General features: G+C 42.4%; 1 protein-coding gene across 1 annotated transcript in view; it reads right to left on the reverse strand.

Moving 5' to 3' along the window:
* Nucleotides 1–17,366, reverse strand: part of Agl (amylo-alpha-1, 6-glucosidase, 4-alpha-glucanotransferase) — a 72,606-nt gene extending 55,240 nt beyond the window's left edge. Inside the window, exons 1-3 of the mRNA XM_036190378.1 lie at nt 17,176–17,366; nt 16,468–16,617; nt 402–612 (exon numbers count right to left, since the gene is read on the reverse strand). Of these exons, the coding sequence (XP_036046271.1) occupies nt 402–612; nt 16,468–16,549 (293 nt within the window). The 5' untranslated portion in view covers nt 16,550–16,617; nt 17,176–17,366. The remainder of the gene's footprint in view (nt 1–401; nt 613–16,467; nt 16,618–17,175) is intronic.
* Nucleotides 17,367–24,351: the final 6,985 nt, after the last annotated feature.

The raw sequence follows: 24,351 nt of genomic DNA on the forward strand, positions 1-24,351 counted from the left end.
GAAAATAAATACACTAATAAATAGTATCTTCTAAACAGATGACAGGAAAAGCTTGGAGTTTAACTACATACAACTTGAATGTACAATGGGCTAGACAGTGACCTCCTCAAAACTGAAGAATCACAGCCTAATCATAGCTCAAGAAAGCACCATAGTTAGGCAGGCGGCTCATGCTTTTAATCCCAGCACTCGGGAGGTAGTGAGGCAGGTCTCTGAGTTCAAGGCCAACGAGGAAGTTCCAAGACAGCCCGGGCGGGCAATACAGAAAAACCCTGTCTGGAAAAAGCAAAAAAGCCAAACAAACAAACAAAAGCCCTGTAAAAACTGCATCACCCTGGTTCACACAGTAACATTTACAGTCAGATAACTTAAGTTGGAGAATGCATTAACTCCTGGCTTACCCTTGAAGGAAGTAGTACTGAAAAGATCCAGACTGCTGCAGATGAAGTTTACAGTATTTATCGGAATCATCTTCTCTTTCTGTTGGGTTTTCCCAATCCAAAGAACGGAATTTTTCTCGATTAAATGCTTCCCCAGGAAATGGGTAATTCGTATACACAGTAACAGCTTTCCCTTGTAAAGTTGGGCCTAATCGGAACTGGAGTTCAAACCCTACACAAAAGCATTTGAATAAACCACTTTAATAAATTCACTGTAGGACTCAGCATTCAAGCAGCTATTTTACTTAAAACATTATAAAAACTTATGAATTTTCAAGTACACTTAAGATAATCTACCATACACAATGTTACTTTTGGAACTACCTGGCATTTTGATTTTGCTGGACTCTCTATTTTAGCACCCCAGAAGCGTCTCCTTTGCAGCATCCTCCTTTCCTTTCCCTGCACTCTGATTTCTAGTCACACGCTGAGTATACAGATTCTTACCTGACGTCGGACCCTAAGCCCCCACCCCTCCACTCGGAGCCCTTACTGCTGCCCTTCAATCAACACCTAGAGGTGGGTATCCAGCGGAGATCTCTGCGATTTCACAGACCACAATGGAGAAAGTGAGCCCCTATGTCAGAGAATGGAATCAACTGTATGCAGAATGTAGGAGATGTCACAAGACAGCTGTCCTGCTGCACAGAGAAGCTGAGCAGACCGCAGTCTCAACAAGCATTCTGGAAGCGTTGCAGTGAATCTCTTAAACCTGCTCAAACTCAACAGTGTGCCACAAACACACTACTACTACTACAAACACAGTGGCAGCCTCTAGGGATGGGAAGTACTAGCTTGCAGTATTTGTTGACTTCCTTACAGAACTACCCCACCATGGATGAGCTAAAGCTACCAGACACATCACTGAGCTCAGAATTGGGAAGGGACTCATGCAGTTGGTTCTTATGAGCCAGCACATTTGCCAGCAATGCACTACTGCCTATGTCCATACATCTCATGATTATTAAAGCTCTGTGAATCCTGGAAGCCAAGACATGTCCACTTTTACCAAAGCTAGGCTGTTTATAGGAAAACGTATCCAACACTTCTTTTCTATGTCACAAATATTCTGCTATATGATGGAAAAAACACAAACATTATAGTTGAAATTACAGTTAAGAAAAAGTTTAGGTTGTTTTAAAAAATTATTTTATTTTTTGAGATGATAATTATATAATTTAACCCTTCCTTTTCCTCCCTCAATACACACCCCTCCTTGCTCTCTTTCAAATCAATGGCCTTTTTTTATTGTTGTTACACACACACATATACATATTCCTAAAAACATAAATACAACCTGTCCAGTGTTGTGAGCATTGCATGAAGGTCCTTCAGCCCGAAGATCTCTAGAGAAACCATTAATGTTAAGCATAGAGGGCTGTCTTTCCAATAGAAAAGAAGAAAAACTGGTTGTTCTTCCATCCAGAATGCTGAGAGCTGGAAGTGATTAACAGCCTGGTGATCTGTGTCATCTGTTGGGCCAGGCCATCTCAAGTTCTCACAACCAAGACCAGAGGCAGCTAGTAATCTAAATGACACTTATAGCCAGAGGCTCCCCCAAGTTCCCATAACCAGGACCAGAGGTAGTTAAAAGCCCACATGAACTCTACATTATCTGTATGGCTGAGACCAAGCCAGACCCTTAGGCCTTAAGTTAGTATAAGTAGCCTATCTCTAGGATCCATCTTCTTGAAGGAAATGACATGTACCCTGAGTTGATTTCAATGTAATCATGCTTTGTGCATTAGGGATTGTATTAAATCAGGAAAATTTTTTTTTTTTTTTCAAATTGTACTGGGCTTAAACATATTGGGAATCAACTGCCTGTTATTAGAGTTCCTCAAAGTTGGATCCAGGTTGATGAAAACCTACACCAGGTTTTCATTCTTATCTCTTTGCTGGTTTGCTTACCTGCCTGACCGTGCAGGAACCCCCTTAACTAACACCCAGGTTGTCTATCCAGATCTGCAGAACATGGCATTTCAAATGCTTAAGCTTCCCATAATAGAATGAACTGCCCCCTCCTAGCAGAAAGCCTTAAGGGATCCAAAGAAGACAGATGGGGCATGACAACTCCACCTGGATTGTGGTAATGCTAACCGCTGGGCAAAACTGTCCCAGGCCTCACTTGCTGCCAGGGCTCTGCTCAAACTGTGGACATTGTTTAGGTTAATTTCCCAACTTTGCCTCATCAAAGTAAGGTCAGTCTCCCAAGTTGTTCCTTTACAGAAAAATCTCAGACCTGAGTCTGGCAGGCAAAGGCCTAAGTAATAATCTATCCTTCTCAGACCTCTGAGGATACTGACTGACTGTAGCTCTAACAGCAGCAAGCATCCAGCTCCTTCCCAAGGCTTCAGCTGCCTTCTCTGCTCTCTTCATGTGTAAAACTCGGGTCATAGGCCTCATTTTCCTAGAGCTACTACTAGGTTGTGACACTATTTACCTTGTTGCCAGACTCCAAAAAAGAGATAAATTCACAAAAACAGATTTCAACGTAACTTCTTTACCATTCCTATATTTAAAGGAATTTGCTTTACAATGATTGCCCTCAGTAATCAACCACTTGTGTTTCCTGGTGAATGAGTAGATAGAAAATAGGTGTTTTAAGGTGTAAAGTTTGGGGCTGGAGAGATGGCTCAGAGGTTAAGAGCACTGACTGCTCGTCCTGAGTTCAGTTCCCAGGAACCACATGGTGGCTCACAACCATCGGTGATGAGATCTGGCGCCCTCTTCTGGCCTAAAGACATATATGCAGACAGAACACTGTATACATAATAAATAAATAAATCTTTTTTTTAAAAAAAAGGTGTAAAGTTTATGTGAAGATATGAAAGCTTAAGCTGTGAGGCTCTAAGAAAATGTTTTAGGGTCTAAGGTGTTTTATGGTGTATAAATGCAAGTTATAAGGGCCTGAGAAGGTGAAAGTTTAAGTTGTGATAAGAAAGTGACTTAAGCTGTGTAAGTCAAGTTACTAAGGTATATAAATGCAGGTTGTGAAGGTCTGAGGATGTGAAAGCTTAAGCGGAGATAAAAAGATGATTTAAGGTATTACAAAAAGGAAAAATGCTTCCTTCCAATTCCTTTCTCACTATGCTACTGTTGTATCAAGGCTTCAAAAGTTCTGAGTCTTCACATTAGTCAGTGGAGTTCTGATAAGCTATTAATCTAGTCTGATAAACCATGATTACTGTCATAGTCACAAGCTCAAGATTTTAAATTCCCTTTGGTTGTCTTCTAAGTATAGATTTAAAAGTGCTTCTCACTGTGCTAAAAACATCTGTCTAATCTATATACACCCAGTCTTATAGACACAGGAAAGAGTGTTCATGCTTTTAACCCAGAATCACTTTAGGTCCCCAAGCTTTTAAAAACTGTGACTTAAAGGCATGAGTCTACTGCTTTTTCTAATATGTGAATTTCAGTACAGATTACAAACAGCAGTAATGCTAACGTACCTATAACTTTTATCTCCTTTTATCAATTAAAAAAAATCCTTGTAAGCTTCAAGGAACTGACAGGTTAAATGGACTCTCACAGGTTAAATGGACTTCAGATAAGTACTGTCAATCAATAGCCTGTTTTCCCACAGCCTACTCCTGAGGGTAGGAACTCTTCCCCTTTCCCTGGCCTTGGGACTCTCCTTCCCCAGCTACCAGGACCATGAGCCTTAAAGCACCAAATGTACACCTAAGGAAAATTTCCCCTGAAATCCTTAACTTTGCCTTCTGTTCCTAACCTGTTTCAGCAGACTTCCAATCGGTTAAAGCCTGCAGACTGCTCCGACTGCTGTCTGTACAACCCTAGCCCCACATTGTCCTGAGAGCCTGGACAGCAAGTGAAACAGCCTGCTCTTCCCGGTGTTGGCCACCATTCCAGCTTCTTAGGTCTCCCTACGATGCCCAATGTCAGCAGGAAGTGGTCATAGATAATTATGTTGCTCCTTGCCATTCACTTACTATCAACAAAAGGCTGGGATGTTAAGTTTCCAACCCAGGGCAAATGCTGAGGTGCCTACTCAACACATCAAAGCTGGACCTGGCCGCCAGGTTCTCCCAACAGCCCAGCATGTACAAAGCTACTTGTATGTATATGTTTTCGGGGCTCGATAACCTATTGGTGTGCTCTTCTCTGGGGAAGTCTATTTCTCTGCTCTCAGCATTTCTCAGTGCCCGTCGTTCTCTGTGTGGGGCTGAGGCCTCCTGAGCTTTCCCCGACCCACGTTAGCACGTCTATTGTAGTCATTCTTGTTCAGCTCCGACTTCTATATAATTATCAGAATATAAGATTTATGACTATATCACGTTGATTAGATACACAGGACATATAAGTTTTAAATATAACTCACTGTGGTGGCACTTGCTTGTAATCCCAGCCCTTAGGTGAGAGGCAGGAAGATCAGGTGTTTAAGGCTCTATATTTTTGACTCTATAGCAATATCAAGGCCAGCCTGAACTATGTGAGACCTTGTTTAAAAAAACCCAAAATTTTATGTAGGGATTTATGTCAATTCACGATGGACAAGAACAACTGAAGAAGGCAGGAAGGAGCAAGTTCTGATGAATAGATTTTTTTTGGTGTGTGTGAGACAGGGTTTCTCTATGTAACAGTCCTGGCTATCCCGGAACTCGCTCTGTAGACCAGGCTGGCCTCAAACTCAGAGATCCACCTGCCTCTGCCTCCCAAGTGCTGGGATTAAAGGTGTGCACCACCACCGCCGGCTAAGAGTAGAATTCTTAATGCTTAAGAAATGTATTTACTGAGGATAAATATACTGTCAGGTATGGAGGTGCATGCCTTGGGAGACAGAGGCAGCAGATCTCTGTGAGTTCCAGGCCAGCTTGGTCTACATAATGATAGTCATGTTCCAGGATAGTCATGGCTACATAGAGATCCTGTCTCAAAAAAGTTAAAAAAAAAAAAAAAAAAAGGAAAGAAAAAAAGAAATATACTAATAGTTATAATACTTATGAAACATCCCACAAAATTAATAAAACTTATACCCTGAAGATCTACCCTATAATAGTAAATAAAACAGCTATGTCTTATGTTCTTTTAAATTGTACTTATCTATTTCATATGTGTCTATGTATGTGCATGCATGTGTATGTTCCATTACATAAGAGCGGAGGGCAGAAGACAACCTGCAAGAATCAGTTCTCTCCTGCATCCACATGGGTCCCAGGGACTGAATTCAGGTTGTCAGGCTTGGCAGGAGGGGTCTTTACCTGGGGCCAGTTCACCCACCTTTTAAAGAATGATGGTTGCCATAAGCAGTGAACAGATCAAATAAATAAGAAAAAAAAAAAGATTATATGGAGACAGGAGGATCCCTATGGCTTACTGTCCAGCTAGTCTAGTCAGGTTCAGTAAGAGATCTTATCTCAAAGGGGAGAGAGGGGCTGCCTCCACATTCACACATGTGTTTACTTGCATGTACCTGAGAAACACACACACACACACACACACACACACACACACACACACACACACAATCATTCTGCTACAAAGATATACCTCAGTCTGTAAAGCATTTGCCATCCAAGCATGAGAACCCAAGTTTGATACCCTGAATCCATATGAAAAGCTGGGCATGGCAGCAACTCACAGCTTAACATTAGGTCGAGCTTGGGGAATCTGCTAAAGAGAGGGAGGAAGGATTGTGGGAGCCAGAGGGGTTAAGGACACCACAAGAAAACTCACAGAATCAGCTAATTTGGCTCCTAGGAACTCACAGAGTCTGAACCAACAACCAGAGAGCCTGCATGGGACCGACCTAGGCCCTCTACATATATGTTACAGTAGTGTGGCTTGGTCTACTTGTGGGGTTCTAATGATGGCAGCAGGCCTATCTCTAATGCTTTGGCTGGTTCTTGGGAACCTGTTCTTCATGCTGGTTTGTCTTTCCCAGCCTAAATACAGGGGAGTGCTTATTAGTCTTACTACAACTTGATAATGCTATGCTTCGTTGACACCCATGGGAGGCCTTCCCCTTTCTGAACAGAAACAGAGAAGAGGAGTGGATTGAAGTGGGAGGCAAACAGAGGGGGGAGGGAATGGAAAGAGAGGAGTGTGGTGATGTGTTGTGTCCCCCACTATACTGTGTCTCCCAATAAAACTTGCCTGGAGATCAAAGGAAAAAGCCAGCCATTATATTAAACAGAAGTCAGGCAATGGTAGCACACGCCTCTAATCCTATCACTTGGCAGGCAGGGATCTGTCTGGGTCTCTGTGAGTTCAAGGCCACACTGGGGAACAGAGCCAGGTACGGTAAACACACACCTTTAATCCCAGCACCAACCATAGAGGTCTGGAGGTCTGTACAGACAGATAGGAAGTGACAGAGCTGGGCAGGAAGAGGAAGTGATATGGCTGGGCTGAGAGAGCAAATAAGAGAACAGAACAGAAAGGCATATAGGCATGGAGACACAGGAAGTAGCTCACTTTGGAAGCTACAGAGTTGGTGAGGTGAGGTTGGCTGTGGCTTTTCCTATTTCCCTGATCTCTCAGGTTTTCACCCCTTTATCTGGCTCTGTGTTTTTTTATTTAATAAGACCGTTTAGAAAACCATCTAGAGGAGGGAGGGGAAACTGTGGTGGGGATGTAAAAGAAACAAATTAACAAAAAAAAATCTGGGCCTGGGAGTGCCTGTCTGTAATCCCAGCCCTGGGGCAATGGAGACAAAGGACTTCCTGGGGCTCCCTGGCAACCCAGCCTAGCCTTATTGGCAATGCCAATCCCATCCTCAGGAACAACACCCAAGATTAACCTGGCCTTCACATGAACATAAACACCTGCACATACATGTGCACCTGCACACATGTGGACATGCATACACATATGCATACATATACATACAAAGATTCTGAGAAAAAGCAGTACATGGTAATATGTCTCTGTGCCCCATTTAGGCCACAATTTCAAACGCCTCTATTATATCTGATGTTCTGGATCAGTGGCCTTAGATGCCAATTTGTTTGGAGGTACTATGAACTGCACCCACTAAGATGGAGAACTGAGCTGCTAAACTTCTTGTTCTGACTGCTCCTACAGCTAATCCCCATCCTTCAACGTTCCCCCGGCCATCTTATTTCCTGAGACATAACAGCATTGATATAAGGATGATCAATGACCTTACCTTACCAAGAGAAAGACAAAGTTGCCTGTTTGTCACTTTAAATCAAGCTAAAAACCAGCGATCCTCACAAGGAAGGCGTGTTGAGAGTGAGATACGAAGAAGATCAGCACATGGCTAGTCAAGCTGTAAGCACAAAGACGGTCTTGAAGGAAATCGGAAGTGCTTTCCTGGTGTAAGCGCACTGCTGGCATGCTGCAGTGGTCTGCATGAACAGCCCACACAGCCACAAAGGCTCCTTTAGAGCGAGGCCTTAGCTAGCTCCTATTCTGACAGCCAGGGGGGGCGAGGAGGCTGAGGAGGACGGTAGAAACTGGCTCATAAGGCGTAAGAAAAGGAGTCACCTCTCTGCTATAAATTCCATCTTGAAAACAGCAAATGCACACACAGCAGCTGCAGAGCTGGCTCAGGTAACTTCTAAACGTGGTCACTGAACAAGAGATGTTCAGCGTAGCTGAGACAGTCTTACATCAGAGCACAGTGGCAGCTATGTCTTCCACAGCTTCGGACAACAATGCCTAGCTCCAAAGCTTCAGGGATGGGTCAAGTCTTCAATAGTGGGGTGCAGCTGGTGACGCTCGGACTCCACAGGACTGCACTAAATCTACTTTGCCTGGACTCTATAGACAGATCAAGCCCTGGAGGACAGTTTATAGTAAGGTTTTTCAGAATATTTTATAATCATTTTTGACATCTTAGCTCCGAAAAATGAGTTCTTTTAAACTATTACTGCCTATTGACAACGAGCTAGCCATTCCTCCAAGAGCACTGGAGGAAACATAAAATGAGATTAATGCCATGCTTGCTAATACAATACGCTATAACATCTACAGCCTGGGGATGAGGGAGTAAAACTGACTTTCACATGTGTCTTATTTAAGGAATATAGTTTGTAAGGCCACAGTGCTATCAGTAGTGACATTTCTGCTGGATTCTAGATGGCATTAACAGTATTTGTGACTCATGAGTGACAATAACAATAACACCAATGGGAAGAAGCTGAGTTCCTCTTCACAGGTAGCTGTGAGGGGTAAAGACTTTGGCAGCAAAGTCAGATACAGAACTGGAAGTAGTGTCAGAAGATATGACTGAATTGTTACAATTTTAGGTTAAAGTTTAGTGAATGATTCTTGTTTTGGTTTGGTTTTTTGAGCCAAGGTCTTACTCTGCAGTCCTGGCTGGCCAAGAACTACTTGTACAGATCCGGCTGGCCTCCAGTGGGCCGTGATCCTTTTTCTTCTGATGCCCTAAAGCTGCCATCACAGGTTTTGCCAGGAAAACAAAGGATTTAGATATTCTGTAAATCAGTCGATAACACGGTTTGAGAAGGCTGATGCCCATTTCTTAAAAGAAATTCTACTATGGATAGCATGCTATCAAACAGCATCTTTCAAAATCTTTCTGGAAAAAAAAGGTATGGCTGAAACATAGAGTATGCAGACAAATACAAAGTCCACACAATAATACAAGCACAAACGGGTGGACAAACAGGTTACAAATTATTCTGATAGCTTTTTATATTCCTGTAATTTTACAATTGGGAAAATAACTGTAAAATTAAAGTTGTATTAATAATAGATTTAAAAATAACTGCCTAAAGGTTAAAACATAGTTGGTGTGTGGTGGTAAACACCATTTAATCTTAGAACTCAGGAGGCTGAGGCAAGTAGATCACAACTTCAAGATGAACCTGGGTACATATGGAGTTCAAAGCTAGCCTGTGCCATACAGTAAGATCCTGTCTCCAAAACGAAACAAAAGCTGTGTGTGTGTGTGTGTGTGTGTGTGTGTGTGTGTGTGTATGCGCGCGCACGCATGCCTGTGATCCCAGCATTCAGTAGGCAAAAGGAGAAAGATCACCAGAAAGGCAAGGCCAGCCTAGTCAATACAGCAAGTTCCAGGCAGGCCAGGGCTAAAAAATGCCATCAGAAAAACAGAACAAACCAAACCAAACAAAAGCCCCATCTCATAGCAAGACCCATCTCAATCAATAAATGAAGGAATACATTGTGATGTTCAGAATTATAAATATCTACATATTTCTAAGAACAATTAAATTTACCATCAGGAAAAGTAGTACCATCTGGAACACACACAAATATCAGAGGTACTGTTGATATTTAAACAACTTGCCTTTTAAGTTTATACAAATATTGCTTTAGTAATTACACAATGATTCAGAGAAACTGTAGTACAAAGGTTAAAACTCACCTAAACTCTCTCAAGCAGTATCTGCAGCAATGGATTATCTCAAGCAAACTTGAGAGAGAAAAGAAGTATTCTTCAAATATAAATATTTATTTATATGTAGCAGACATGTACACTGTTCTTACAGACTATATAAGTTATGAAACACCAAAATAAATGTAAAGGGGCTGGAGACCCATTTTCAGTTCTCAATACCACCATGGCGCTTATAATCCTCTACTACAGTTCTAGAAGATCTAGAATCCTCTTTTGGCTTCCATGGGGACCAGGCATGCACAAAGTACATATACATATAGCAGACAAAACATTGATACATATAAAGCAGACATCAATAAGAAAACAGTATGACTGAATATTCATTACCTTTGAAAAGTTCACTATTATTTAAAGATGTATTTTTAATTATCTTATAATTTTAAAGTTAAATTTCTTAATTAATTATATAATAGTATAATAATTATTTTATATATTTTACCTGCATATATATATGTGCATTACATGCAATTTGGGTGCCCTCAGAGGTCAGACAAAGGCATTGGATCCCTTAGAACCGGAATTATGGATGGCCATCTACAACTGTGTGTGTACTGGGATTGAACCTGGGTCTTCTGAAAGAGCAAGTGCTCTTAACCTCTGAGACACCTGTCCAGCCCCTAACTATTTTTACTGTATGTATATATGTATGTGGCTATATGCACATATGAGTACAGGTGTCCTCAGAGGCCAGGTATCTGAAACTGGAGTTACAGGCAGTTGTAAGCCACCTAAGGTGGGTGCTGGAATGAAGTTGGGTCTTCTGTGCAAGCAGGAAGCACTCTCCACCTCAGCCATCTCTCTAGGCCCCCAGAATTCACTAATTTTTTAAGTCTTAGTTTAATATTTTGTAATAATGTAATTTAAATATTACAAATTCTGTTTACTCTCATAATTGGTTTTAACAGCCTCAAATATTTAAAGGAAAAATGCATATAAAGGAATCCAAACACAAGTGAAAAAGTTCTTGGTAGTTATAGATACTAAACCATGACCTTCATCTTGAATCCCATTCACCTATTATATACTTTTGCTGAAATCTGGCTAGTAAATGTCTGTTTTTCTTGACATCTAGTGATTATTATAAAAAGCTAGTCTATATTTATACACTAACTGGAAAACCAAATGAAATCTTTGTTTAGAAGCCTAGAAACAGATTAGAAACTTTCCAAAGGTGGCAGGTATTCACTTATATTGATAAAAGGTGATATGGTAACAAAAGGCTGTCTAAAGTAAAACATCAGAACACATTGCGATAATAAGGGAAACTTCATCTTGCCCAACACATTTCTACAAATAAAGTTTTATTGGCACACAAGGATACCAATTCATTTATGTCTTGTTTACATTTACCTCAAAGGGTCAAATAAAGGTCTATTTGTGGTTTTTTGTTTTGTTTTGTTTTGTTTTTCTGATGATATTTCTAAGTTTCACATGATGGAAGGCTGATCATCACTTCTAAAAAGGATAAATCTCAAAGAGGAATAAGTTAGTCTCAGTCCCCCCACCCCAACCTTCCCTGCCCACCCCTTCTTTCACTCTGTTTTACTTATTCTGTAGGCCACAGCTGACCTAGAACTTAACAGGGATCCACCTGCCTCTGTCTCCTAAGTGCTGGCACTAAAGACACATGCTACCATACCTGGCTAGATTAGATAATTTCTAAGTAAAAGAGAGTTGCCCATGGTCATTTTTCCTCCTGTTATGAAATTTTGGAAAGAGAAATTTCTAGTTTTTAAATTTTAATCTACTTTTTTTGTGGGGTTAAGGATGGTGTCTAGGGTCTCATGCATGCTACATAAGCGCTCTACACAAAGCCACATCTGTATGATTTAAGACAATATAACTTGTCCACCTAGTTCAGATAAAGGTGCAATTCAGGGCACAGCTCTTTGGACTGAGAGCCTCTACCTTTTCCAAGGATGTCTTTTTTGTTTTTAATTCATCTAACGAATAGAAAGCATCAATGCCAATTCATATGTTACCAAACTGAACCACTCCCCAAAGACTTTCTTTCTTTATCCCAGCAGAGGATTAGTAAATATCCCCAAAGCACAAAGCCACTCTAAACTGCTACGTCAAATCACTAAAACTGAACAGGTTCGAGACAGTAAGTGAAATACCTCTGCTAAAATTAGCTTGGGTCACACAGTACATGGTGTGGCTATCTTGCTCATGTTAACACTAAGAATGCTTTGCTTGCATCAGCCACAGCCTTCCTGTAAGCAGCTACGTAGGAAGACAAGTGATTGAATTACTACTGTAAACAAAAATTCCCCATTAGGGGCTGGGTTGATGGCTTCAATCAAGAAACCTTTGGGGACTGAAGTGACTCAGCAGGAGAAAGCATCGATTGCTGTTGCAGAGGGTCTGGATTCGGTTTCTAGCACCCGGATCAGGCAGCTCACAACTGCCACTAATTCCAGTTCTAGGGGATCCAGTACCCTCTGGCCTCCGATGGCACTGAATGCACATGGTGCACATAAATTCATGCTAGCAAGCAAACATAAATATCAAATAAGTAATAAATAAATCTTTTTTTTTAAAAAGGAAACCCAAACCTGACCACAGCCTTGAGACAGCGTATTGGGATAAAAAAGGAAACCCTTGTAAATGAACATTATTTATTTACTTATTTATTTTATTTTATTTCATTTCTGAGACATGGTTTCTCTGTGTAGCCCCAGCTATCCTGGAACTTAACTCTATAGACCAGGCTGACCTCAAACTCAGAGATCCACCTGGCTCTGCCTCCCCAGTGCTGGGATTAAAGGTGTGCACCACCACACCTAGCTGAACATTTTATTAAAAACCAACAAACAAAGTAACAATTGGGCTCACAGGTTGGCTCAGTAAGAGTGCTTGACACCCAAGTTGACAAACCCAAGTTCCCACATGTGGAGGTAAGAACCAATTCCCCAAAACTGTTGTCCTCCGACCTCCATATTTTCAGTGGCATGAGTATCCTTGCAGTCACATATACATCACACACACGCACACGCACGCAAAGTAATAATGATAAATAAATAAACATAAAAATTGTAAATTTGGTCAACCTATGAAAAACTGGAAGAATTAATTTCAGGTTTAAGGAATTGTGTGTTAATTTTCTGACACACAATGAGACAAGGAAAATAGAAAAGACTATAATTTAATTAAAACAGATAATTACTTGAACTTTTACTTGAATGTGAAGAAATTATACAGATGTCAGTGTTGAAAATTATAATTGGTTCTTAGGATGAGAAAATAAAACACAGAGAAGGGTTTGAGGACCAGTCAAATATGAAAAACCAAATATCACCAGTTTTTTTTTTTCCTTTACATTTGTCAGCAACTTCTGTGAGTTTAAGCTTTTCTTATCCTGTCTCCCTTTCCAACTCTGATATCATTAAGTTCTTATCTTTAATCTAGTATGTCTGTTCATTTGCTTTCTTCATTTTTTTATGTGTAATGTATGTGCAGGCATGTGTACCTGTGACCACGCATGTGGAAGCCATTGACTGATGTTGGGTGTCTTCCTTTATTCTTCTCTGCCTTATTTTTTTAAGAAGCAGGAAGAGGGCGTCAGATACCTGGCACTGGAGTTCTAGGAGGTTGTCAGCCACCATGTGGGTGCAAGAGCAGCAAGTGTCCTCAACTGCTGCACTGTCTCTCAAGTCACAATGACCTTAGTTTTTGAGAAGGGCCTCTCACTGAACATGAAGCTCACTGATTGGTCAGACTGGCTGGCCAGCAAGCCCCTAGATCCACCTGTCTCGGTCCTGGGGTTACAGGTGCATGCCACTAACCTCAGTTTGTATGTGAATGCTGGAGATCTTCCCTTGGATGGTCCAGCAGGCACTTTATCCACTGAGCCACCTCTACAGCCCAGTTACAATTCTTTAAGGAGGAGAGGGACAGAATTTCACTATGTAGCTCTGGTTGGCCTGGAACTCTATGTAGCCCAGGGTGGCCTAGAACTCACAGAGGTCCACTTGCCTGTGCCTCAGCATGTAGCTAGGGTAGACAGGATCTTTTTTAAAGGACCTTTGTTTTTATTTCTTGTTCCCTCTATTCAATACTTCCTTCACATTATAAATTGACTTCTAAAATAAGACTATTTTAGAATTATTACAGAAAATGGACAGATTTACTGTCTTTATCTAGTGTTATAGAGTGAAGCACATTAGTCTTAATAGACCCTTTAGCTTGTCTCTTCGAGCAGCTAAGCTGAATTTCCGGTTTGGGCTGGTTTGCACTGGGGTTAAAGAATTAGTCGGCAAGCATTCAGTAAGTGTTGCCTGTAGCACTAAGTCTGGAAGGCTGGCCCAGCCTGATGACGTTCAGTTTCTAGTGGGGTACCATACGGCCACCAAGCTTCAGACACTGCCTCACTGTCAGCACTCAGCTGATGGCGATCAAACCACCGAGGAAGCAAGAAACTAGAGGAGGCCTTCGCCAAGGCTCACGTGATGACTGAACGACGTAAAAGGACAAATACTGAGAGCCCTGACAGGAGAAGGGGTGTGAGCACAGCATGAGAAAGGCCACCAGAGATGGGACGAACAGGACAGACTAGGAAAGCTGTAAATATTCAGACACCAAAGGCGGGGCACAGCGAGATTCAGCTTCGGTAAGAGAAAGTGCGGCCATTCAGAACGCCCTGGAAGTCGGGCAGGGGTTTAGAATGAGGTACCCATGAATCAAACGGGAAGAGACTGAGTAAGGGGATGACATGGCTCTCTCTCATTTGGTCAGATGGAGGAGACACACAGGGAGAGGTGTCAGAAAGGAATTACAGACTTTAAAGAGAGATTGACAGTTAAAGAGGACACATCATTAAGAATGCTTAAGAATCTAGCCTGGGAAAACAGGAAGACAGAGGCATCACTGAGGTTTGGTAAAGAGGTGATTTAGAACACGTTAGAGGAAAGTATAAACTAACAGCACTACCCCTGACTAGTCCACAGAACAGTGTCAGAGCAAAGCTAAACTCCAGGGAGTGGACTGCTATGCAGAAAGCCCGATACTACTTAGGGCTTTATCACTACAAAACTACATGTTGCTAATTTCCAGTCTTAAAATTGAACGCCACAGGAGAGTAACATATCTCTACAAGGATATTAATGCTTAACATTGATATCATTTTCCTAACATCGGTTTGTTAGGAGCCAAGCAAAAGCAAGGCTGCTTCGGAACCCTTGTCATAATACTTGATTCAAAAACTTCCAAGAAGAAAGGGACTCTTGAGGCCTGTGTTTCAAAGAGAGTCCTCGGCAGAGAGGCAAGAGATGAGGCTGTGAGAATGCATCACTATTGGCTGGTAGAAGTTCAGAAAAGGAGGGAAACCCAGCAGACACTGGCAATTGATTGAAATGTGGAAGGAAGAGAGCCTGATGAGAGACACCAAGCTGATGGGAAGGGCTGAAGGTAGCAGAGGGGTACAAGTCAAAACCAGGAAAAGTGCAGAGTCAGGAGAGCCACAGTTGAAGCCAGGACTTGGAGATCCAAAACCCTAAACACATTTGGAAGAAGGGGCCATTCAGCACCAAGAGAACACAGCAGATGGTTGAAGTTTTCAAAAATCTAACTTTTAAAAATTAAACAAGAAAATTCTCCCAGATGCTTATCAATGTTCATTTAATACATTCCCGAAGAGCTGATTTTTTGTCTTGATACATTAAAAACTTTCTACTTGTATTTTACAAGTTATATAAGTGGAATGTTTTCAGTACTGAAAGTAATCTGTTAGCTTGTCTTATAGAACTGCAATTTAATCTTTGATCTTACTTTTATTTATATCTTTTGGTCATGCTGGGGTTCAAACCCAAAGATCTTGCTTGTATTAGGCAAGCACTTTACCACTGAGCTATATCCCTAGCTCAATACAGTTCTTTAAACAATAGCTCAAACATGTTTCAACATCACCTGATCAGATTTCCCACTTTTTATTTGGCTTTATCTTCTACTTGCTTAAGAGACTTCTGATATAAGCAGTAGCTACTATACCATACTTACCTGTTATACTACATAGTATATACTGTACTCTGTCTCACCAATGCTTAATTAAGTTCAATAAAGGAAAAGCATGTGCTCTAAAAAAGCAACACCTCAGACTATATGCAAAGCTAAACTATATATGACTTAACAAGTTATAACAATAAATGCTATTGTAAATAGCATGTTCAATCTTTTAATTGCACATGTTGTTTCTACCACCTCTTTTTCTCCCGGGACTGAATCCAGTTCTTGCAGACTAAGCAAAGGTTCTATCCCTGAGTGACTGTCCATGCCCTGTAGTTTCTGCATTAGGTAGTAGTTGGCAACAAAAGGAACTGAGCTATCATTGTTCTAACATGACATATATATTTTTAAACAACATACGCCTTCATTAGTTGCCACTAATGTGAAACACAGTATCTTGGAACAAAGCAAGCTAAATCCAGGAAATTTCATCTAACTTTAAGTGTGTGTGTGTGTGTGTGTGTGTGTGTGTGTGTGTGTGTGTGTTCATGCAGAGGATTTAATCTCAGCCTCATTTATGCTAAGCATGCATTCTACCACTGAGCTATACCCAACATCCCCAGCCCCTAATTTTAAGTTAAAAAAATTTAATAGACTGTCAATGCATTAAAAGATACAAAAGTGCTAATCAAACGACTTGTGACCGACCTTGTTCAAGTCTGTAGAGGGTCTTTTCTAGCTTTTCCATGTCGTTCAGCAGTAAAATTCGAATCTGTCTACTGTGTTCCATTTTGGCTGCCGGAGGATTTGAACTCTTTCCGTAGAATTAAAAGGAATCCAAAGCGGAATAAGTTAGCCCTGTAAATCAATTAGGTAATTAGGGTAATTAGGAAAAAGAAAATACGAGCTAAAGCTCTCTAGAGTTGACAGCGGCACTTACTTACATGTCCTAGCTAGATTTAAAGCCTAGACGAGCAATGAGAAAGAAATGAAACCTAGTCGGCAAAATCCAACAAGGGAGAAGAGTTTCTTCTCTCTTGGAGCTGAACAGTAAAGCCAGAAGCAAAAATATAGATTCTTACAGTCAAACCAGAACAGACCAAAAAGCTAAAGCATTCTCAGAGAAAAGCAACGCATCCTGGGAAAGCCTGGAGTTCAGAGGCAAAAACTCCGTCCCAGAGCCAAAGGGCCCTGAAATCTCCAAATGGCCCCGCAGCCTCCAGGAGATCAGGCTGCTCAGGGAACAGGTGGAAGAGCACCCCGTTCCCAGAGTCGGGTCTGAAGCCACCAATGGGGAGGTGATTAGAGAAGGAAGCAGTTGCTGTCCCGGGAATAGCTGGGGCGGCATTCGATGTACAGAGCGGCTATAGATAGAAAGAATGCGCGTCCAGAGCCGGACGCATTCCAGGCACTTACGAGCGGGACAGACGTGCGGCGGCGGGAGCGGGAGCCGGGCACAGCGGGAACGCCGGGACGAGCGGCAGCCCGGGGAGGGCAGGGCGCCGTCAAGGGCACGGGGAGGGACACTCGGACCCAGGCCAGGTGACAGAGACAGGCCGGGGCCGCCCGAGACTCCGCCCCGCGCGGCCCGAGGACGCTCCGACGCCGCTCGGCCGCCGACTAGACCGGGGGGCGTGGCCCTGCCTCCCCGCCCACTTCCGGGAGCCTTCGGTCCCGCTAGCGCAGACCACTGGTCTCGCGAGAGGTGGGCGCGGCGGGGTTTGAGGGGTCTGCGTCTTGGAACCTTGTATGGTCATGACATCAGGGGGCTCCTTGATGCATCGTCGCTGTGAATTAAAAGTGCAAAAGTGAATTAAATAGCAAAGATAGGCGGGGACAATGTTTAGGGAAGTTCTCTCTGTAAAGAAAATGCTCGTTAGGAAAAAGCAATTTCTTAAGGCATTGTGCAAGTCATCTAACTTCTCTGCAGCCTAATTCCTAAAATGTCATTGACACCCCCCTCAACACACACACACACACACACACACACACACACACACACACACACACACACACACACACACACTCCATAAAAATAAAATACCTGAAATGTTTCAGAAAATAGTGTATGTTCTGTAACTAGTCAATAACAGCTACAATACCGTAGGAGATGCCAGGTGCTCTTGCAAGTCCGTCGAATGAGTGAAGTTCTCTGTGATGGTTGGTTTTAATAACTTGCCACAGGCTAGTCACTGGGAAGAGGGAACCTCAACTAAGAAATTGCCTCCATCAGATTGGCCTGGGGGCATGTCTGTGGGGGCATTTCCTTGTTCTATGGTTGCAGTGCCAACCCTGCACAGATGGTGTGAGTTCTCTAAGAAAACAGGCTGAGCAAACCATGAGGAGCAAGCCAGTAAGCTGCACTTCTCCTCGGTCTCTCCTTCTGGTCCTCCCTCCAGTTCTTATCTTGAGTTCCTGCTCTGACTTCCCCCAATAAGGGACTGTGATCAGGAAGTGTAAGCCAGATAAACGCTTTCTTCCCCCAGCTTGCTTTCAGTCAGGGTTTTTATCACAACAAACATGCATTTTTGTTACCATTGATTTAAAGGTAAGGAAACCAAGTCTGCAAAAGGTTAACTAACTTGTTTAAGGCCACTTATTGAACAAAGGAGTGAATGTGATTTCAAGCGTTATCCGAGGACGACGCTGACATTTCTGTGGCTTGGTATCTATAAAGACTTGGTGGTAAATTGGAAGATAGAGTTTGCTTTCTAACTTGTAAGGACATTCTGGCTCTTCTAGGACAGTCTACTGCAAGCCGCAAAAATATACAAAATAGGATTTCAGCTGATTATGACAAAGCTAATACCTGGAAGTAGCCAAGGGCCTTCCAGAGGTCAAGCTAAGGTTCAAGGAGCCTTGGTGATATTTGGCTTTTAATTATCAGCCGTTTCCTGCAATGAGTTTCTTGTGTGCTATTGTAGCTTTACCATCATTGCTTGGGCACCATTTGCCCTCTACTAAAGGAATATTTACATAACCTTGTGCACTGACAGCTGTGCACAGCCAGAACCCCAGTTCAAGCCTCCCTGTAATTATCATTATTGGCAGCATCTGGCCAGGACCATCCCCAGAAGGAGGAAAGTAACTTATCAGAGTTACCTCTGTACTCTCTAGGGACAGGCTTAAGTGTCCAGACTATCCATTTGAGAAGGCCTGGTGGATGTGCCAACTAAGCTTAACTTCCTTCTTTCCCCTTACCTCTAGTTCCAGATCTCCCTTTAACTATCACCAGAGGCATCTAGCTGTGCACAGGTTGCCTAGTGACTGAATATACTTTCCCCCACTCTGCACAAAAAATGGCAGATAGCTTGGACAGATAGGAGCCACAGGAAAAAAAGAAAGCAGTTTTATTTTCTCCCATTGACCTAGCAACTTATAGATTCTTAACATTTTCTACTAATGACGTTTAAGACTATAGTTGGGCACATAAAATCTCTCTTCTTAGATATTACCCGAATTTAGCTTTTAATGAATTCATTTCCCCATCGGTCACTTCCCTTTGGGGTTGCAAATGATCATTAACGGTTATTGCCCCTCTATGTGATTCTTATCGCCCCTGGAAGCCTGGCTTTGCACTGCCAAGGGATTACTGCTTGTAAGTGTATATACACCAGGACTTCCAGGGCATGGGAAGATGGAGAAGAGAAAAGAGAATGGAAGAACTAGATGGGTAAGAACTTGAGAGGAACAAACTGAGATGGGGAAGAACTAATTTGAAGGGCTAGAAATGAGTACTAGAGGAACGAGATGGGAGATGAGGAAGAGCCAGATGGGGAAGAACAAGATGAGAGAGAAGGAGATGGGAGAGGAGCTGATATGGGAAAGAACTAGATGGATGAGAACCTAGAAGGGCAGAACTAAAAGAAGGAATTAAGATAGAACCTAGAGGGGACAACAGATAAATTTAAAGAGAAATTGGGCAAGAAAGGAGCTAAAAATGAAAGCAGAATATAAGCTTGTAGAGAGAGATCTGACAGAATAATAAAGTGTATGGACTAAGGAGTTTCATGTACATAGATTCATTTCTTCTCATTGAAGATTAATTATCAGCTGATTTTAGATTCTTCCCAGACCCTGGAAAGGGACTATCGAGGGGCTGGACCCCCGTAGTCCCCAATAACAGTCATCTCAGGATTTCCTCTGCAGGAAGTCTGCCTGTCCTCTTCTTCCTGGGGCAGGTTTGATGGTCTCCCCACCTGGGCTCTTAGGAAGTGTGGAGGCCAGAGCGTGCCCTCTGTGAATAGACTACAAACTATTGTGTGACCATAAAATCCCCTAGTTCAAGGCTGCCAGCTAGGCTCAGCAACACAGCAGGTCTTCTTATGGGGAGGGTTGAATGGTAGGCGCAGATGACCCAGCTACCATACTCTATTGCTGTATGTTGTATTTCTTAGGGGTTTTGTTGTTGTTGTTGTTTAACATGATCAACCTAAGTTTTCTGATCCCTGATCTTCCCATCTGAAACAAGGATCATACCCACATTCTCTGGCTTTCATATGATACAAATTCATCAGACTGTCCTATGGCCAGCTCATTATGCTGCCCCGACCCTCCCCCACTGACTGGTGTTCTCCAGGCCGCCCAAACTAGCCTTTCCCATTGTCCTTCGTCCAGCAAAACTCTCACAGTAGTGCTCAAATCTCAAATAAATAAAAGAAGTAAAGTATATTGAGGACATAATTTTTTTTTTTAGAAATGAGTTGTTCTGATGAAAATGCAAGAATTTTTCAAGATTTATGAAATCAACTCAACTTTGGAGGTTTCATATTGTGAAGTGAAGGGAATGATAAATGACAACTGATTTGGTAGGATGTGCCTCAAAGGGTAGTTTTACAAGTCACATAATACGTTGTTTGTTTGTTTGTTTTTTTTTTTTTTCTAAAGGAGAGAAGTCACAGGAATGTGCTATCCGTGAAGTTCTTGGGATGCCAATGACTGTAGTCCACAGTACCATAGCACCATGTGCATGCCAGCAAATGTTAGTCACAAACGTGTTAGACACATTTGTGGTGTCCTGTACATGCAGGATCTATATATATACACAACGGTGTCATATTATAGCTGTCAGGAGAAAGTCCTTGAGGAAATTCTAGTAGATAATCTCAGCTACTTTGTAAGGATACTGGTATTTCCTCAACAGTGATGTTTGGGGAGGGAGGACGTCAGTGGTCAGAAGAGGCTCCGTCCAGGTCTGTGCATACGTTTCCTGAGATGAAACAGTTTTAGGGGACTGTGCTGGCGAGTTTTATGTCAACTTGACACAAACTCTAGTCACTTGAGAAGAGGGAGCTTTGATTGAGAAAATGTCTTGTTGTGGAATATTTGTACACTGTGGTTGGTTTACTAAAGAGCTGAATGGTCAATAGCTAGGCAGGAGAGGACAGGCAGGATTTCTGGGGACAGAGAGGAAAAGGAGGAAGAATCTAGGTGTGTGATTCAACCAGCAGACTCAGAGCAAGTCAGATGTGCTGTACTAAGAGGTAATTGAGCCACAAGGCAGAACATAGATTAAAGAAATATGGGTTGCTGGGCAGTGGTGGCATGTAGTTATTGTTTTCCTGCCTGGCCCACAGTCAGGACAAATCTCTCTCACCCGCCAGTCCCACAGTCGCTCAGACCCAACCAAGTAAGCACACAGAAACTTATATTGCTTACAAACTGTATGGCCGTGGCAGGCTGCTTGTTATCTACCTTTTCTATCTTAAATTAACCCATTTCTGGTGTCTATACTTTGCCACATGGCTTGTGGCTTACCAGTGTATTTACATGTTGCTTTTCATGGCGGCGGCTGGCGGTGTCTCCTCCCAGCCTTTCTCTTCCCAGCCTTCTCCTCTTCCTTCTCCCGCCTACACTATCCTTCCTGCCTGGCCACTGGCCAATCAGAACTTTATTTACACAGAGCGATATCCACAGCAGTGGCACACACCTTTAATCCCAGCACGAGGGAGGCAGAGGCAGGCGGATCTCTTTGAGTACAAGGCCAGCCTGGGCTACAGAGTAAGTTCCAGGAAAAGGTGCCAAAGCTTACACAGAGAAACCCTGTCTTGGGGGGGGGGGGCGGAGAATGGGTTAATTAAGTTATAAAAGTTGGGAAAAAGCCTAAGCTAAGGCCAAGCTTTCATAATTAATAATAAATCTCTGGGTCCTTATTTGCCAGCTGGTGGTCCAAAGATAGTCTGACAAGAAAGCTTGATATAATGCCTCAATAAGATCTGGCTTTAGGCAGGCCTGTAGGGCAATTTTGTAATTAGTGACCAATATGGGAGGGCCCAGCCCACAGTGGATGCCATCCCTAGGCAGTTGGACCTGGGTTCTGTAAAAAAGCAGGCTGAGCAAGCCATAAGGAGTTAACCAGTAAGCAGCACCCCTCCATAGCCTCTGCATCAGCTCCTGCCTCCAGGATCCTGCCCTGTTTGAGTTCCTGTCCTGACTTCTTTCAGTGAGGAACAGTGATGTGGAAGTGTAAGCCAAATCAACCCTTTGCTCCCCAAGTTGTTTTGGTTATGGTGTTTCATCACAGCAATAGTAACCCTCACTAAGATGAGGGCATTAGGTATGAGTAGATTCTAGTTCTATGATTATCTATATCTGAAAATGCACAGCCTGCCTTATTTGCCTTATATAACCTTCAATGTTTTTTTTCTTTTTATTAGTATATGTCATATTTTAAAAAATAAAACTTTTTTAATTTTGATACTCATTTGTTTCTAAAATAATTTATTCTGCTTTTTTGCAATACCCAGCTACAGCCAATAAAGAGAAAAGAGGAATCCAGGAAAAGGAAGTAGGATTGCTAGCTAAGGAACAGGAGGGTGTGCATATTATGCTAAGAGGTGATTTTCAAAATGGAGAGTGCACAGTTGAAGGACAATGGACTTTGGAGACAAACAACCCTGGGCTGGTTTTTAATACCTCTGAATTAGTGATGAACCTGTAAGATGGGGAGAACACTTCGTTTTCAGGATCAGATGTGAAATCAGACGAAATTCAGAATGCAAATGAAGACAAGCTTGATGACTCCTGTCAACAGACAGTGGGCTGAGGTACGAGGATTGAGCCGTGAGTCCCAGGCCAGCCTGGGCTACATAGTAAATTCAGGGCAGCAAGGAGAAACTCTGTCTCAAGAAAACAAAAATAAAAAAGTGAAGTTGGTTTTGAAGTGTCGTTTAACTATAAGGTAAGTTTTTAATTAGTCATAGCTTTGAGGGGGAGAGCGGTGTTGCGCTGTCCCCGTTGGGTGGATGGTGCCGTCACACAAACTGGATGCAAATGCTCTGAGAGATGACCGGCACAAAGGGGTTCAAAAAGAATCCCACTCTGAGAAGAGGGGGGCATTAGGGTAAACTTCGTCTCAGTGTTTGATCCTAAACCATCGGAATCAGGAAGGACAGAACCTAAGAACAAAATAAAGATCAGCCAGCAATAAATAGGTTTAAAAAAACATACAGAGGGACTGGGGAATGATGCAGTGGTTAAGAGCACTGGCTGTTCTTCCAGAGGATTTGGGCCCCATTCCCAGCAGCCACACGGAGGCTGACAACTGTCTGTAACTCCAGTTCCAAGGCATCTGACACCCTCTTCTGGCCTCAGTGGGTACCAGGCATGCCACATGATACATATATACATGGAGGCAAACACATACATTAAAAAAGGAAAAAGTCTAAAAGAAAGAGAACAACAACAACAAAAAATCATTTATTCCCAAGCAAGCCGGGCGGTAGTGGCGCACGCCTGTAATCCCAGCACTCTGGAGGCAGAGGCAGGTGGATCTCTGTGAGTTCGATGCCAGCGTGGTCTACAAAGCGAGTTCCAGGGCAAGCACCAAAACAACACAGAGAAACCCTGTCTTGAAAAACAAAAACAAAAACAAAAAAATATTCTCAAGCACTAATATAACCAATTAGCTCAAGAACACCACTTGCAAACACCAGAATTTAGTGGTGTGGTTTTCTTTTTTTTCCCCTATGAAAGATCTTTTAAGCATTCCTCAATTTAAAACCAAGTAGTTTTACCCTTTCAAGTAGTTTTAACTTTCTATTAAAACTGTGGACTCCATAGTTTCTATTAATGCAGGACTACAAGTTGGCAGTTTTGGTTGAGAAGAAAGGATCAGGGAGGGGGGTGTTGAAGCTGTTTGTCTATGTTTGTAATGGTTATTTCAGATAAAAATAGCAGTAGTTTAAATAAGAGATCAGTTTATTCCCGTCTTACATGACAGTAGAGGTAAAGAGATCAATGCTGGTGGAACACCTCTGGGATATCCAGAACTCAGACTCCCACCTCATCGTCCTCCTATTTACTGGATCAACCTCATCTTAATTGTGCGGAGGTCTTCTGGGACTGTGGTTATCATAGCCAAGCTCATGCAGTAGGGTGAAGAAAGATAAAAGAACAAATTCTTCTGAAGGAGAATTCCTTAAAAAGCCATGACATCTCTGTAGCTCATCAGAACCTCTAAGATAGCGGTACACGGTCTTTAGGCAGCCCTGAGACTAGCCAAGCCTGGGTTTTGTCAAGGACAGAAAGAATGGACTTCCTCACGGAACTAGTAATATACTCCAGCTTGCTCTATGTTTTCAACTTTGTTAC

Source organism: Onychomys torridus, chromosome 6, assembly GCF_903995425.1.
Source record: "Onychomys torridus chromosome 6, mOncTor1.1, whole genome shotgun sequence".
Lineage (NCBI taxonomy): Eukaryota > Metazoa > Chordata > Mammalia > Rodentia > Cricetidae > Onychomys > Onychomys torridus.